This window comes from Perna viridis, chromosome 8 (assembly GCF_037379345.1).
Source record: "Perna viridis isolate PV_CMFRI_1.1 ecotype Kerala chromosome 8, ASM3737934v1, whole genome shotgun sequence".
Taxonomy (NCBI): Eukaryota; Metazoa; Mollusca; class Bivalvia; order Mytilida; family Mytilidae; genus Perna; species Perna viridis.
Window position 1 is genome coordinate 14,081,838 of NC_142452.1, and position 15,961 is coordinate 14,097,798.

The following is a 15,961-nucleotide window of genomic DNA, read 5'->3' on the forward strand; positions in this document are numbered from 1 at the left end:
TTTCGGCTTATGAAGAAATAATCTCAATCATGTGGTGCACACTAAATAACTTGTGTAGCAGAGTGCACCATGGGCATTAAGGTTATTTCAAATAGACCGAAAAAATATAAGAGTTATTCCTTATAATTTAAGTTAAGTATAAAAATTAAACTAGTAAATCATTAAAAAAGTTCGATGATGTCACAGTCATTACAAAATTTGGTCTATCAAGTGATCAATAAAATTTTTTATCCAATCAGAAACCATGTTACTTCTGAAATTAAATTATATTAAGATATGCACAAAAATATGATTAATAAATATTGCTTATTTTAGAATTACAAATTTTTAAAAAAGGTAAATAAAAGTTGAAACTCAGGACAACATTTTTGTTCAATGGACCACTAAATACTTCCAGTTAACATTTAATTCATACACAGACAAAATTTAAACAATTTTTTAGGACCAACACGAAAAACATATGTTTTTGACTATTAATGAATAATATCAATGAAAAACATTTAAGAAATATCATATGGTATTTATATGTTTTCAAAATGATCTCACATTAATAAGGGGATGGTTTTCATATGATTTTTGAAAACATAATTATGATGTCATGTAATCTTAAAAGCACAAAAACATATTTTTACAATACAGGTCTTACAAATGTGCTTCCATATGCTTTGAAATATGAAACTACATCAGAAAATAAAAACAACAAATCCAATATGTTAAATACTCAAAATTTAACTTTTTTCAAACATAGAAATCTACCTGCTTCCAGAACTGTATTTTCTGATTTTTATAAAAGAATATGATTGCCTTAAGATCATGTAAATTTGAGAAATTCAGTAGACAAATTCAGTGGACAAATGCAGAAGACAAATTCAGTAGACAAATTTTATTTTTGAAATATAGAAAGCTAATGGTGGTCATCCTCCCAAGTCAGGGTTTTGAGTCCACCCTCACTCCTTCAAACCCCTGACATCACTCATTCATATTTAGCGGGTATCTTCTTGCACCATCCAGTGAGTTATCTAAATTTAACCCGGATCCAAAATCCAATCAAATCACTCGTAATAGAAACTCTTCAATATAACATACAAAATGGCTACATACACAAAACGTCATTTTTTTGCTAATGACTCTAAATAGAATCTACAGTTATCATTTTTTTGGTCATACTGAATTATTTGTGACATCTTACAACTATCAATCACTCGTATCATAGTTTACCTTTCCACGAACATTTTTTGTCAAATCAATTTTCATTGGTGCTTCGCACCCGGAGAAGCAACCAATTGGAATTGGCTGGGCGATACCCGCTAAATATGAATGAGTGATGTCAGGGGTTTGAGGGAGCGAGGGTGGACTCAAAACCCTGACTTGGAAGGATGATGTTGGTGTGAACATTAAATGCCTTTATTCTAATAGATGGATATTTTAAAATGTGTTGCTTCTCCAATCATAACTTATCAGCATCAAAGCTGCTAAATAGGCCTCCCAAAGTTATTAATTTGGTTCTATGCCCCCAACAGGTTTCTTTTCAAGGGACCTCATTACCCATTTTAATTGTAATAAACAGGAAAAGGAAAAAAGACTTCCCTCATAATTTTCCTGTTTACGAACAATGTAAACGCACCCACACTAACTTTTGAAGGCAATATAAAGGTAAAAGAAACCCCTCCTGTTCTATTAACAGATTTTTATGAAACTAGCGTAATTAAGGTATAATCTCTTTTATTATAATTGATACAAACCTGTGTTTTATTTAGAAGTCTGTAGGCTTTCTGTACTTTTTCATAGTGGGCCACATCAAAATTACTGCATGTTTTAGACAATGCTACATCCAGCTGTTCTTCAATCATTACTAATGTATCCTGTAACTTGGAGTTTAATTCACTGCAAAACCAATTTTATACAATTCTGAATTAAGAACACAAATTAAGATCTCTTAAATCATCCCTCTGCTTTCAAGGAAGACCAAATTATTTCAAAAACACAGGTAGAGCCTAGTGACCCTAAATGTACTTGTATTTTCAAAATGTTGCAAGTGTAAAATAAGTTCTCATCTATAACAGAATAATCAAGAACAATACATCTAATCAAAATAAAACGTACAAAGAAACAAACATAAAGAAGCAACCAAGACTCCAATTAAAACTGGGAGCATGGACCAGGTGCACTGGTAGGGTAAGCATCCTCTGCTTTTCTGGAAATACCAGCCGAGCTGCTCATAAAATGTCATAGACGACAGAGAAAAGGAAAACTATGATATAGTGAACAAACCAATTTTTATGGTGCAGATGGATACACCGTAATGATCAGCTAGTTCACGATAACAACCATAAAACATCTGTAGTGATGACTTCAATCTTGTAGCAATACTGGTCTATCTTTAAAGTATAAACAGCTCTCAGTTATGACAAAATCATCATATTTGACTCAGCTTTTCAAATTTTAAAGACAGTGTCCAAAAGACCCATAGGTAATCTGTGGTAATGAAGTAGGACACATTTGTATAATGTAGATTTCTACTTAATTTTCTATTTCAATTACTCAGTACCTTATCTAGATCTGTACTGAAACTGGTATCACTCTACTTCAAATTGCTATAATTCCAGCCTAACATACCTTGCTATGTGAAGAAAAGAAAGGATATGACAAACCTGATACATGTGAAATGTCTGTAAGTACTGGCAGCCTCCTGACATTCTAAACACAGCTGTATGGCCCCACAATAATCTTCTTCCTGGTAAAATAGCAACATAATCAAAAGGGGGCAGAAAACAATTCACTTAGTAACAAAATTAATTACATTGTAACCCAGATCAACAAAGCTCCTAAACTAACTTCAATAATATTGTATTGTTATCAAGAACAACAATAAATGATGAATGTAGATCACCCAAAAATGCCTTTAATTCACTCTTAAAAACTGTCAGGTGGATATTAAATAGATGAAAATAGTGTCAATTAATTTTGGCATTAATGACTTTATCAACAGTTTGGAAGCAAGATGTGCATTAAAATATTTCAAATATGAAATATAAAGTTCTGCTCAATATTAGAATTTGATTGATATTAAATACATTTGTAAAAGAATGCATTGTGTCAGTACAAGCTTGTAATGATGTATGAAATATTTATTACTATATAATAAAATGATTATTGCATTTATATTGGTAAATTCCATCTATTGCAGAATATTATTATACATTGGCAAGCCCATGCAATACAATATCTGCATGGGGCAATATTCACAAATATAAATGCAATAACTCTATATTATTATAGTCAGTCATGCATATATTTGTGACTACCTTACCTCAAGCATTTCTCTCAATCTCAGATCTGTTCTTTGCTAAAAGGAAGAGTAAATCTCAATTAATTTTTAGATAGTCATATACAGTTTAAGTGCATTGCCTTTCATCAAAGATAACTTTTTCAAAAATCTGATACAAAGAAACCTGTCTAAACTGGATCTCTTTCTGACTTTAAAAGTTGTTTGGTTTAGAATGGAGTTCAGTTTACCCAGGTTGAAATACATTAAAATTGATACAAATGGACTTCAAAAATTGTCTGGTTTAGGCAGGTTTTCTGATTTTTCAGGGTTTGGTTTAGACAGGTTTTTTTTATTTTTCAGGGTTTAATTTACCCAGGTTTCACTGTACGTGTATAAACTTTCTATTAAAAGGTAGAAATATTATCTACATGTGTACATGTATAAAAAAACAAGTTTTGTTCTCCGGTAAAATTAATCAAAACACAAATATTCATACATATGTTTATCATAAACTGTTAAAATTAATTATTGTATCTTTTAAGAGAAGGTTAACTATTTCATCACAGACTTTCCCTTGAACTGTAAGCTACTAATAATAATATGCTTAAAAAAAAATAGCAAACTTCTACAAGTATACTAATATCAGTTGTTCATATACCAGTGTTTTGATGGTCCTGAGAGATTTCAATAATCCAGTCAGCTGTTGTCTCTTTCTGACATTTGATAACATTTTTAAACTTGCTGAGGTAAAGACATCTCTGGCATCTGCCAAATTTCTACAGAAGAATATATATATATTGTAATTAAATCAAAATCATAAAATCAAGCTAAAGTTAACTTAATAAGAAATGTTCTCTACATTAGTAACATTATTACAATAGGCCTCATGCAACTTGGAAATCAAATTTCTACTTATTTCCCTGAAAAGAATGGCAAATCTAAAGCATGTGGTTTCACAAAACTTGACATCCTCACTTAACAAACTCAATTTGAGAAGAAGTAAACTGATGAATCATGCAGGCAGTGATTAATTGGTAAAAGATTATATGAGAGATATGTATAATCTGTCTCCTTATAGTTGAAACACGTCAAATTCAAAGGAATATACTACAACTTTCTTTCAAAGAGAGACAACTATGATTTTTCCAATACAAACGATGATGTATTTCACCTCAGATATCTTTATATTAACTAGAAGGCATCATATGAAAAAATAATTTCCTTGTGGTTTCAATATTATTCGTGGGGAACTTGTTTTTGAGTGGATTTCATGGGAGGTGTGGAACCACAAAATCAAGATTCAATGAACAATTATCTCCATGGATGAAAAACAACACAGACACACTTTGGATATATCTTGGCATTGACATTGTACACAAGTGATTGGAGAAGAAGCCATATCCAGGAGTTGACATCCTGTCCACCTTAATTGTTTAATCAAATGACTATCAATTGTTTGTTAGTACTTATAAGCCTTGGAGCTATCTTAGTTTGTGTATTTTTTTTCATTCTCAGCTGTTCCATTCCTCCTACACTAATAGATGTTTTAAAGTGTCAATCAGTAAAATCTGAGTTTTTTTATCTAAATTTTAACTTACCAGAACTTTTAATTTACTAGTTAACAGGGACAGGGAAATGGAGGTCATATTTCCCTATCTGTGAGTCATGTTCATTATCAAAATAACTTCAATTTAACCGAAGTCAATATTTTTGTTAGGGCAGTGAAAATTGCAAGTGCAATGAAACAAAACATCAATACTCTAAGGCTAATAGAAACATGAAGTATTAAATTCATTTCAAGATTACCTTCTCCCATTGGCACAAATAACACTAGCTAACTGAAGAGTTCTTTGAAGTTCCATAACTCTTTGAAGCTCTTTGGCATAGGAAGGATGATTTTGCAAGACCAGATCTGAAACTTTCTTTGATACCTGAAAATAATATATAAATCTACTTCTACTGAGGTTTAATCCTGGTTTGCCCACATTTAATTACACCAATTATCGATTATTTAAATGTATGGATGATCTGTTCCAGCCAGATAACACTCCCTTATCAGTAACCTGTTCCTTATTTCCTTTGATGTTGTTGACAGAAATTTCTCGATCCTTTGTAAAAGACAAGATATTGGAAAATATCTGTCAAAACTATTGGGAGTGAGTGTGACATCATGATATCATCAGATATTCTTTAGTTTTAAATAAAATAAACATCAAGCACCAACAGTATGTAGTGGTATCGTGACCACTCTTATTTTTTAAATGACAAAAGTAGTAAAAAAAAAAGGTACATTAAAATGATTAAGGACTACCAATAAACAGAATTATAGTTACTTTTGATTTTGATACTAACAATGTCATGTGGAATATCTCAACTTGTGCTCAGAGTCTCATACAAGTACTCCATATGATATTGTCAGTATTAAAACCGGAAGTTACTATTACTCCATATATTTAATATATGACAGTATTGTAAACAAACCACATTGAGCTGTTTTCTAAGTCTATTCCTGTCTGCATCAATATCTTGTAAATCTAGCACTTCTGGTAATTTCTGCAAAATACCAATGTTACTAATATAAAATAAATGTAAACTTCTAAAGAATGAAATCATGAGTAAGAGGACAAATGTAACTTTTATCCACATGTTGTGAAATCAAAACAAAACCAGCATTAAACAATTCATTCCAGACACTATTTCTGAGAATAGATGGGTATTAAATTTCAATATGTTTTCCATCTCCCATTTCTGAATATCTTAATATTAACATATTTGTAATTACACACAGTATAATAAGTTCTGGACACAAGTACTCTTTGTTATAATTTTTTGTGTTTGATGTTAACCAATTACTTTATTGTATGTATAGATTTCCCAAATGATTATTATTCTTTTTTAAATGAATCACAAGTTGCGATCATAAAATTGATATTTCAAATCACCAGTAATGCTAAATTAAGTTAGTGTAGTGATATTTTCACTCAAAATGTAGTAAAAATCGATGCTTTTGTTCATACTTGCAATGTTCACACCAGAAATATAGAGTAACACATTGCTTACAGACATAAAGCAGCTCTTAATGCTTTTCTAAAAAAAATAGCAAAATGTAAGATATGTAAAAATGTAAAACATATAAGACAATACAGTGTAAGATATTACAGTGCTGTCTACCACAGTGCGATATTGGCCTGAGGAGAAAAGTGAATTTTTCTAAAGATGTCTTTGCTAAACAATAAATATTTAATTTTTTTTTTAAACACTCCTTGTATATTTTTCAACAAAATATTGGTACATGTAAACAGACCTCCAATTCATATAAGCTGGAATCTGAGTGACTGTAATATATATTTTCTATTGTTTCTAAAACTTCCTGTTCTTCATGTGGGTTGGTTAATACTGTGTGCTGCAATAAATAGAAATATATTTCACTGTCGATGATCTTGTAAATATCACTGAAATAGTAAAACAACTAGACACAAAATGACCACCAAGTGAAAGGCTTTCAATTATTTTTTAACCTATTCATGTGCCATCAAATTTACATTCTACTGTAACTCTCGATGTAACTTGGATTATCATTTGACTGTATATTTCAGGGTGTAGATTCAACATTTTCAACAATTTCTTTATGCATTTGCAGAGATTTTTTTAATTGTCAATTCCATGGATATACAATTTTATATGACAGATGAAGCAGAATGAAAATGACCATATTGTATTTACAGATTTGTCATCGTCAATCTAGATCTGATGGTGGCAAACATCTATTTACTGGCTCCGCTTACTAAAGACCAGCAAACTCAATTTGCCACAGTCAAATCCTTGATTGACAATGAGAAATTTTCAAAAATAATACAATGATCACCTAATTGTTTTTTTTTTTTTTAAATTTCTACCCTAGCAATAAAACAAGAATTCCACTCTCTCCTTGCTATATAGTAACAAATAAACTCATTTTATTGCGAAAAATCATTAACACAAACTGTGTTCCATACATACCAAATGTGTAAAAAAAATTGGCAATTATGTACTTTCACTAGGAAAATAATTTCCGATTTTGCACATCATGTTAAACTCACTGCCTGATTCCTACATAGACTAATACTTAATTACCTTGTATTTAGCTACAGCAGGAAGATCACCAGTAAATGAGTCATGGTCTATTTGTTCTTCAACTGAAGTGGTAAAGGAATCCTACAAAAAACATACAAGAAACAGTGAATTAATATCAATAATGTCAATGTCACAAAGAATCCCATGAAAGTTTTGCATATGAAATTCAAAATGTCAATAATCAATCTGGCAAATTGACTTCTGAGCAATATTCTTTAAAAATCTTGTTGAAGGCTTGACTATACAGGGTTAAAAAGGGACTGATGTTTGTAGTAGCAATACTACAATTTTTTTGCATTAAAATGATAAAAAAAATGCAATTATTAGATTACTAATTAACAGAATAAAAGTTACTTTTGATTTTGATACTGACAATGTCAAGTGGAACATGTCAACTTGCACTCATGTGCTGGTAAGGATATCCAACATGACATTGTCAGTATCAAAATTCAAAGTAACTACTATTCCTTATTTTCTCCTAATAATAGAAACTAAACTTCCTCTTCATCATTAAACCTCCATACACTTATAAAAAATAACAATAATACACATTCAAACTTCTTTGCTTTTATAGAAGTTACTCATAACAGTAATCAATAAGAAATTATTCACTTGTATTATATTTGGACAAATATGTTGGGTTATCCAAATAAAAAGATGAGCATTGGTATGTCAGAGGAAATTTGGTCTACCATAGGCATATCTATAGCCACATAGCCTGGAACAATTTATTACCATGGCACTAATAAAGTTTGTCTTCATTTATATGAATATATAAGTTTTCAAATGGGATGTTAATCGTCATTAGATACCTTATCACACATGCTTTGTTTATATCAATTGTCCATAAAACTGCCTTCTTTCGTAACTATTAAGTTTTCCAAAGAAGGAAGTGGTAATTTTCTTAACGAGATCAACCTTGACCTTTTACAATGGTATTTAAAAAAATTTAGATATACACTGTTTATCATCTATTATACAGCAACCGTTCTATTTGAGCTTTCAAAATGCATTTACTGTATATTTACAAGTAATATACAGTCACTGACTGAAAATAAGTTTTTCTGTTGTGACATCACCAACATTACATTGTTTTGAAGTTGCCAGGATGTGGTCTGCTTGGAATAATAGCGTTTTCCTTGTTATAAAACATCATTTTTTGTTTAAAATTTTATTGCTGTATAAAGCCAATTATACTGACTTGACAAAAATGTTGATATATGAATTCTGCTCCAACTGATGAAAATGCTTGGCATAGCCTCACATTTTCCTGCAGGCACGAGACCACAGTTAATTTTCAAGTGCATTTCAATATACACATTTGAGCAGATTAAAAAAATTCCACCAGTGCAAACTGAATAAAACTTCTCTGGCCTAAAGATATGTACAAACAGGATTTTATATATAAATTGTAGAAAATTTTACCATCATTTACTGAAATTAATACTTGTAAACCGGTGGTGGGGTAAACATGACAAATAAATTGAGTTAAAAGTCCTAAATTTTAACCTTCTTCCACTGAACCAAATCACAGTTTTTAGTCCAAAATGATTAATGAAAAAAATCCCATTTAATTTTAACTTATTTTCTACCAATTACAGGTAAAACTTCAGCAAATAAGTTTCCAGTAAAAAATATGAAAAAATGTGGAAGAAACCTACTACCAAAGTTGGAACTATATTCGTATACAACGAAAACCAAGGGGAATTAATTGTGTTCTCGTACCTATTAGATCAGTAAATGTGCTCACTTTGAATGAAAACTGCACTCATGTCAAGATGAACCTTTTTTCACTTCAACTACAAAGTTTCATCATGATTAGTTGAAAAATATATAAGTTATAGAAAATTTATTATCAGTAGTACATTGCATGACTCGCATGTCTAATGGTCGAAGGAAATAAGGCCCCCCTAAAATATACATTTTTTGTTTAAATGCAATATTTTTGGGATTTTTTACAATGGTTACATCATATTATGTGTATTTGATGCAATGAAGTTCAGTTTACTCAAGTTACAGCTGCTTTAAGGCCAAAAATTGTGTTTTTATACATGCCGTCATGGTCAATGCACTTTTAGACCGCGTATAGGGGTACACATTTGAAAACTCATTTTATGATTAAGACTGTGACTTAAATTGATCAACTTCAAACAGAAAGTGGTCTACACATATCAAATGTACATTGGAAACAATAAGAAGTGGTTTCAAAGCTAAAACTGTCACTCCAGATCAATTTAAACCAGACCTTTACAGAGCTTGTTCAAGTGTGATTGTGTCCGATAATCAAAGTTAGCCTTTATTTGGGTTTTGAATGATAAAAAAAACTGAAACAAATGTAAAATAATGTAAGGTTCTAAGCTTATCAGGTACATTAGCAGATAGACAGCCGTATTTTTCCAGTTTTTCTACAAAAAAAATCTTGTTTGAAACCTTACAGTGTATGCGGTACTCTAAAATTAGGTGTTTTTGAGACATTACAAGGTACATGTATATACATGTAGTGACTTACACTAGATGCATGAATATCAATGGAATGAATATATGAGGTTTTTTTTACATTATTTATATTGTTTACTAGCAAATACAAAAGATTCAGACCAATAAAACACATATCTGTGATTTTATAGATCCTAAGACAAGGCTGTGAAAACCCTTGATTTTACCATATTTCATTGGCTGGGTTTATAAAAATTACACTATATTGTCAGATTTCTACCTAAACCTTGTTCATAAAGTATGTTTTTTGTTCATTTGATGTTCCTAGTGTATAGTTAGAGGAAAAAAAACTCAAAGCTGTACAATATTTTCCCCACTGGTCTATATTTCATACCTAGCACCCTAGCAAAAGTGCAATTTCAATGGAAAATCCAACAAAAACCATATTTTTAATTTAAATTTCAGAAAATAGAGAACAAAGGGCCAAAATCTTCATATTTAATGTAGATTTACTGAATTCTTGAAAATAAACATCAAATTATCCCCCAGCAAACACTAGCAAATACAATTTCTGATACCTAGGCAACCCCCTTATTAGGCACGAGACCACAATTAATTTTCAATTGCATTTCAATATATTCATTTGAGCAGATTAAAAAAATTCCATCAGCCCAAACTGAATAAAACTTCTCTGGCCTAAAGATAAGTACAAACAGGATTTTATATATAAATTGTAGAAAATTTTAGCATCATTTTCTGAAATTAATACATATAACCTGGAGATGGGATAAACATGACAAATGAACTGAGTTAAAAGTCCTAAATTTTAACCTTCTTCCACTGAACAAAATCACAACTTTAAGTCAGAATTGATTAAAGAAAAAAATTCCCATGTAATTTTAACTTATTTTCTACCAATTAGATGCAAAACTTCAGCAAATAAGTTTCCAGTAAAAATCTGAAAAAATGTGGAAGGTACCTACTACCAAATTTGGAACTATATTCATATACAACAAAAACCAAGAGGAATTTATTGTGTTCTTGTTTTGTTAAGCCTCGTCCGTATATCAGTTTAATATCAAGTCAGTGCACTGTTATTGTCTATGTATAAATAGAATATTCATGAAACAGAAAACAGTGAGATATACATGTAGAATTAATTATTATTCATTTGTTTGATCAAAAAACAAACATCGACAAAGACATTATCCAGAGTTCATCAACAACATTGTTAATCAAAGAGCCAACAAAATGACAATTAAAACAAAATTTGTTTTAGTTTTTTATTAAGCCAAATCTAAAGCCCCAGACTGAATTTTACACACATTCTAAGATTTTGTGTTTTAAAACAACTCAGCTTCACACAATGCCTTTTGTTTTAGCTTGCTTCAAAAAGTGTCTTGCTTATTACATAATGTACTTCCTTTTTTTCTTTCAAAAAATGTCAAAAACATAGAATTTCAGTGATGATTTTATAATGTATGCATCATGTTGTTAATACCATTAGCATATGGCACAAATAGCCCATTTCAAGAACTTTCCATTACAGAAAACCACAACTATAAAAATATTTCCTTCACCTTCAGGTACACCAGCACAGCAGACATACACAGAGTACAAACTACCAGGTATGGTATCAAATCATTTAGATTATTCAGCCCCTAAGATTTGGAATAATCTCCCAAATGTGCTGAGGAACCAATCTAATATGAACTAGTTCAAGACCCTCAAGTCCTACCTGTTCGTGTCTTTGCTTTAAATCTTGAGAGCTAAATATCATATAGAGTTTGTTTTTTCTGCTGTTATGCTTTTATATTCACGCATATGCTGTTTTAGATTTACAGTGCTTTTACTGTGTGCTTTTTACCTGCAGTCTTACTTTATGTTGTTTCAACTTGCTTATTGACTAAAGCTTATTTCGTATTTGTCTGTCTCATTGAATTTATGCATGTCTTCATATTTATATGTCTTGTGTCTATTTATTTTGTGTATAAGTCATTATAAAAGCTCATGAGAGCTAACAGCAATAAATTTAACAAGGAGTTGTCCAACAATTTTGACTCAAGAAGACTTTGGTAGGACTATCATGAGGATCATTTCAGCGATAGAAAGTTTCATTCTATCTATTATAGTTTTCAAGATATTGGCTGAAAATTGCAAAAATTCATCTTTCAAGGGCAATTACTCTTACAAGGAGTCACCTGACAAATCTAATCCCTGAAGACTTTTGAAGGCCTTATAATAAGGATAATTTCAGCGATAGAAATAATTCTGCTTAACCTAACGGTTTTGGAGATATATATGAAGAACTAGTCTGACCCCTATGTTCTATTTTTAATAATGGTGGCCATGTTTTTCAACAGATCAAAAATCCCCATACAGTTCTATGCACAATACCCCAAAGAACATTCATACTAAGTTTGCTTCCAATTGGTCAAGTAGTGACAGAGGAGAAGATTTTTGAAAGCAATAACATTAAAAATAGCAAAAAAAAAGTCAACTAGAGGATCAAGAGAGCCTGAATCGCTCGCATGGTTAACCATCTGCTTATTTGAAAAACTTGAGGAATGAGACAGGCTAAGTTAAAATCAACTAAAGTGTCAAATCCAAGAAATGCTTTTCATAGCATTTTCATGACCTGAACCAGAATTTTGCTTAAGGCAACAATTTTTCAATTTTTTTCAAAAACCTGTCTTATGACCCCTAAGTTCCATTGTTAGTATAGGCAGCCATATCTATTCACAGATTAAAAATCACAACAGTCATTTTTAGCACAATACACTAAATATCTATTATGCTTATTTTCCTTCAATGATCTTAATTGGTTTTAGAGAAGAAGATTTTCAAAGTTGTACATGTGAAAAAAAAAAAACAACAAAAAAACTGTTTCAGGGGTCGTAACTCCTACATTAGTCAATGAATGGTTTTGGAAATTTCGGCATAGATCCTTCTCATGATGCTTAACAATTTTACCCTATGCCAGAAATTTGCTATGCCAGAAATTTGCTAAAGGCAACGGTTTTTAAGTTATTTGCAAAAAACTGCCATTAGACCCCTATGTTCTATTTCTAGTAATGGCGGCCATGTTTTCTCATGAATCAACAATCCCATCTATCAATTTGCGTGGGATACCCTAAGAAACATTAAGGTCAACTTTCATTGAATTCTGTGCAATGGATTTTGAGAAGAAGATTTTCAAAGTTGCACATGCGAAAAATGCAAAAAAAACTGTTTCGGAGGCTGTAACTCCTACATCAGTTGACCAATCATTTTGAAAATTTTGACTTAGGTCCATCTCATGATGCTGAACAATATTACCCTTATGACAGAAATTTGTTCAAGGCAATGGATTTTGAGTTATTTGCAAAAAACTGCAATCTGACCCCTAAGTTCTATTTTTAGTAACAGCGGCCATGTGTTTTCATGGATCAAAAATCCCAAAGGTTATTTTGTGCAGAACACCCTAAGAAACAACATAGCCAAGTTTAAAACCTGTCAGTCCAGTAGTTTCAGAGGAGATGATTTTATAAAATTTGTCCATGACGACAACGACTACGACGGACGCCAAGTGATGGCATAAGCTCACTAGGCCTTCGGCCAGGTGAGCTAAAAAAGGGCAATAACTCCAACGTGGCTGAACAGATTAAAATGAAAATTTTGACGATAAATAGATCTCATCATGCTGAACACTTTTACCTGGTCTGAATTGGGCTTAACCTACTGTTTTGGAGATATATGTGAAAAACTATTGCCTGACCCTATGTTGTATTTTTAGTAATGGTGGCCATGTTTTTCAACGGATCAAAAACCCCCACATCAGTTCTATGCAGGATACCCCAAGGATAATTCATACCAAGCTTATTTCCAATTGGTCAAGTAGTTTCAGAGGAGAAGAGTTTTGAAATTTGTTAATACGAGGACAATGGACGACGCTGGACACCAAGTGATGGCAATAGCTCACATGACCTTCGGCCAGGTCAGTTAAAAACTACTATCTGACCTCTATGTTCTATTTTTAGTAACGACCATGTATTTTGACGGATCAATAATCCCCACATCAGTTTTATGCACGATACCCCAAGGAACATTCATACCAAGTTTGGTTCCATTTGGTCAAGTAGTGTCAGAGGAGAAGAGTTTTGAACAATTGTTAACTGCGACGAATGCAACGGATGACGATGACAGACGCCAAGTGGTGGCAATTGCTCACATGGCCTTCAGCCAGGAGAGCTAAAAAAAAAATTACTTATTTACTGCCTTACTCAAAGATGAGAGGCATTTTGTTTCAAAATGTCCTACATGTATATATCAAGGGTTTATATTGTATTTTATCTAGCATTATACTGAAAAAAAACCTTCCATGTTCAAGTACATGTACGTACAATTAATCAGTTCTTGTAACATAAAAAATGTGTAATCTTGGCAAATTCATACTTCATTCAATGAAATTATGATCAGAAATGTTATACAATACTATATGCCTTATGCTAAATTTAACATATAATGTACTCTATAATTGTAATGGTATACCTATAGTTACATGACTTCACTTAAGAAAGATTAGACATACATGTATTATAAATAAATAGATATACATGTATTAACTTCACACAAGTACTTGCTTTTCTATCAGTTTATTTGCTTGTCTTTCTTGAGTAAATTACATGCATGTTACTTCTTACAATGTTTGTTAATAAATACATTGTACCAATTTTTACATCTCATTTTTGTATTTTGATTCAATAGCTCAATATCTGATCAATGGGAGAAAGCAATATTTTTATGGAATTTAATTTTCTATATTATAAAAATCTTTGGTGAAAGAGAATCATGATGTTTGTAATTCTTTATACAGATATCTACATTTAAATTTTTAATTATTCATTAATTGTACATTAAAAATAATGTATGTAAACATAAAGAATAAAGACACTAAAATTCTGGACCATTTTACTTGGATGGGCACCCCAGTTTGCATTTCAAGGACATATATGTGTAAAGGTGGTGTATACTGATGAAAAGAATAACAAATTTTAACAATAACAAGCATACCACGCTGAACACAATATTCACTGTTCCAACGTAATCCAAGATAGTTTCTTTGATACACATGGAAAAAGGGGGATGGCTTGAACCAGTTTATGACTAATCCCATCAAAAATTATACTTAAGATATATTTGGGTAGCATAACTAACCTGATCAAGCAAGTTCTTGTCCAAATTTTACTGTTTATTGTACATATTAACAAAAATTTTGGCGAGATAGTGCTTTATTTGTCACTGACAGCAATGAGCACTTGTCTATTGGGTGGCCTCAAAAGTTTGCAAACAAACAATGATCCCAACTTTGAAACAGTTTATCAAAGATCACTGATCAATCCACAGAAAAAAACCCTCTGTCTTAAATTATGACATTTTAAATGCAACTGTCAGCTTTTTCATTGGGTAATTAAGTAAACAAGGGAAATCTCGTATTCTGAGGAGATTTTATTTCAATAACATTGCTCTTTGGTCCAAATAATTCACTCCAAATATAGATGTAAACAAACATCAACCATTCAGCATTCCTTACAATTTTACTTGAAATAACTGTTTAGGTTACAAAATTATTAATACTTTAAATGATTTTCTGATCCATATGAGACTGACAAAACTCTATGTGGTGTTTAAAGCACTGCCATTTGGAGTTACTTGCTCATAGATCTGCTCAGATTCAATCATGGGATTTAGGGTCATAGTGGTAATTTGCTGTTCGGCTGAACTGAAAGGATGGCTGAAATGCAAATCCTTTTGTATATTGTTTTCACTGACAGAACTCTGCTCCTTACACCAATAGTAAAGGTATTAGTGGAAGCAACATAACGATATTACGTTTGTAAAAAATACCACGGCATTGTGTATTGGTTTCAGTATACCATGTACAGTGTACATGCAAGCACAGCAGCTGGGTCAGGTGTGACTTTAAAAAAATACAGGACGTAGGTGAAAATTGACAACGCACCTGCTTTCCTATTAAAGATTTGAACTTTTTCTTAATGTCGAGACTCAAAGCTGACATTCTCTACTTGGTATAAGATATCTCTACTACATCTTCCAAAGTAAACAGGTCTGTCATACAACCGGAAGTGCTCAAGGGGCGTAACT

The 15,961-nt window shown here is 31.5% G+C and overlaps 1 protein-coding gene across 4 annotated transcripts in view; it reads right to left on the bottom strand.

Moving 5' to 3' along the window:
• LOC148609427 (syndetin-like) overlaps positions 1-15,955 on the bottom strand; it is a 36,351-nt gene extending 20,396 nt beyond the window's left edge. For 3 of the 4 annotated variants that reach the window (XM_088542488.1, XM_088542487.1, XM_088542486.1), the window contains exons 1-9: positions 15,819-15,949; positions 7,382-7,462; positions 6,573-6,671; positions 5,750-5,821; positions 5,075-5,199; positions 3,927-4,044; positions 3,311-3,346; positions 2,652-2,734; positions 1,743-1,884 (exon numbers count right to left, since the gene is read on the bottom strand). In XM_088542488.1, coding sequence (XP_088398614.1) covers positions 1,743-1,884; positions 2,652-2,734; positions 3,311-3,346; positions 3,927-4,044; positions 5,075-5,199; positions 5,750-5,821; positions 6,573-6,671; positions 7,382-7,462; positions 15,819-15,875 — 813 coding nt within the window. In that variant the 5' untranslated portion in view covers positions 15,876-15,949. Of the gene's footprint in view, positions 1-1,742; positions 1,885-2,651; positions 2,735-3,310; positions 3,347-3,926; positions 4,045-5,074; positions 5,200-5,749; positions 5,822-6,572; positions 6,672-7,381; positions 7,463-15,818 lie in introns of all 4 variants that reach the window. The other variant, XM_088542489.1, reaches the window with a different exon arrangement.
• Between the last annotated feature and the right edge of the window lie 6 nt (positions 15,956-15,961).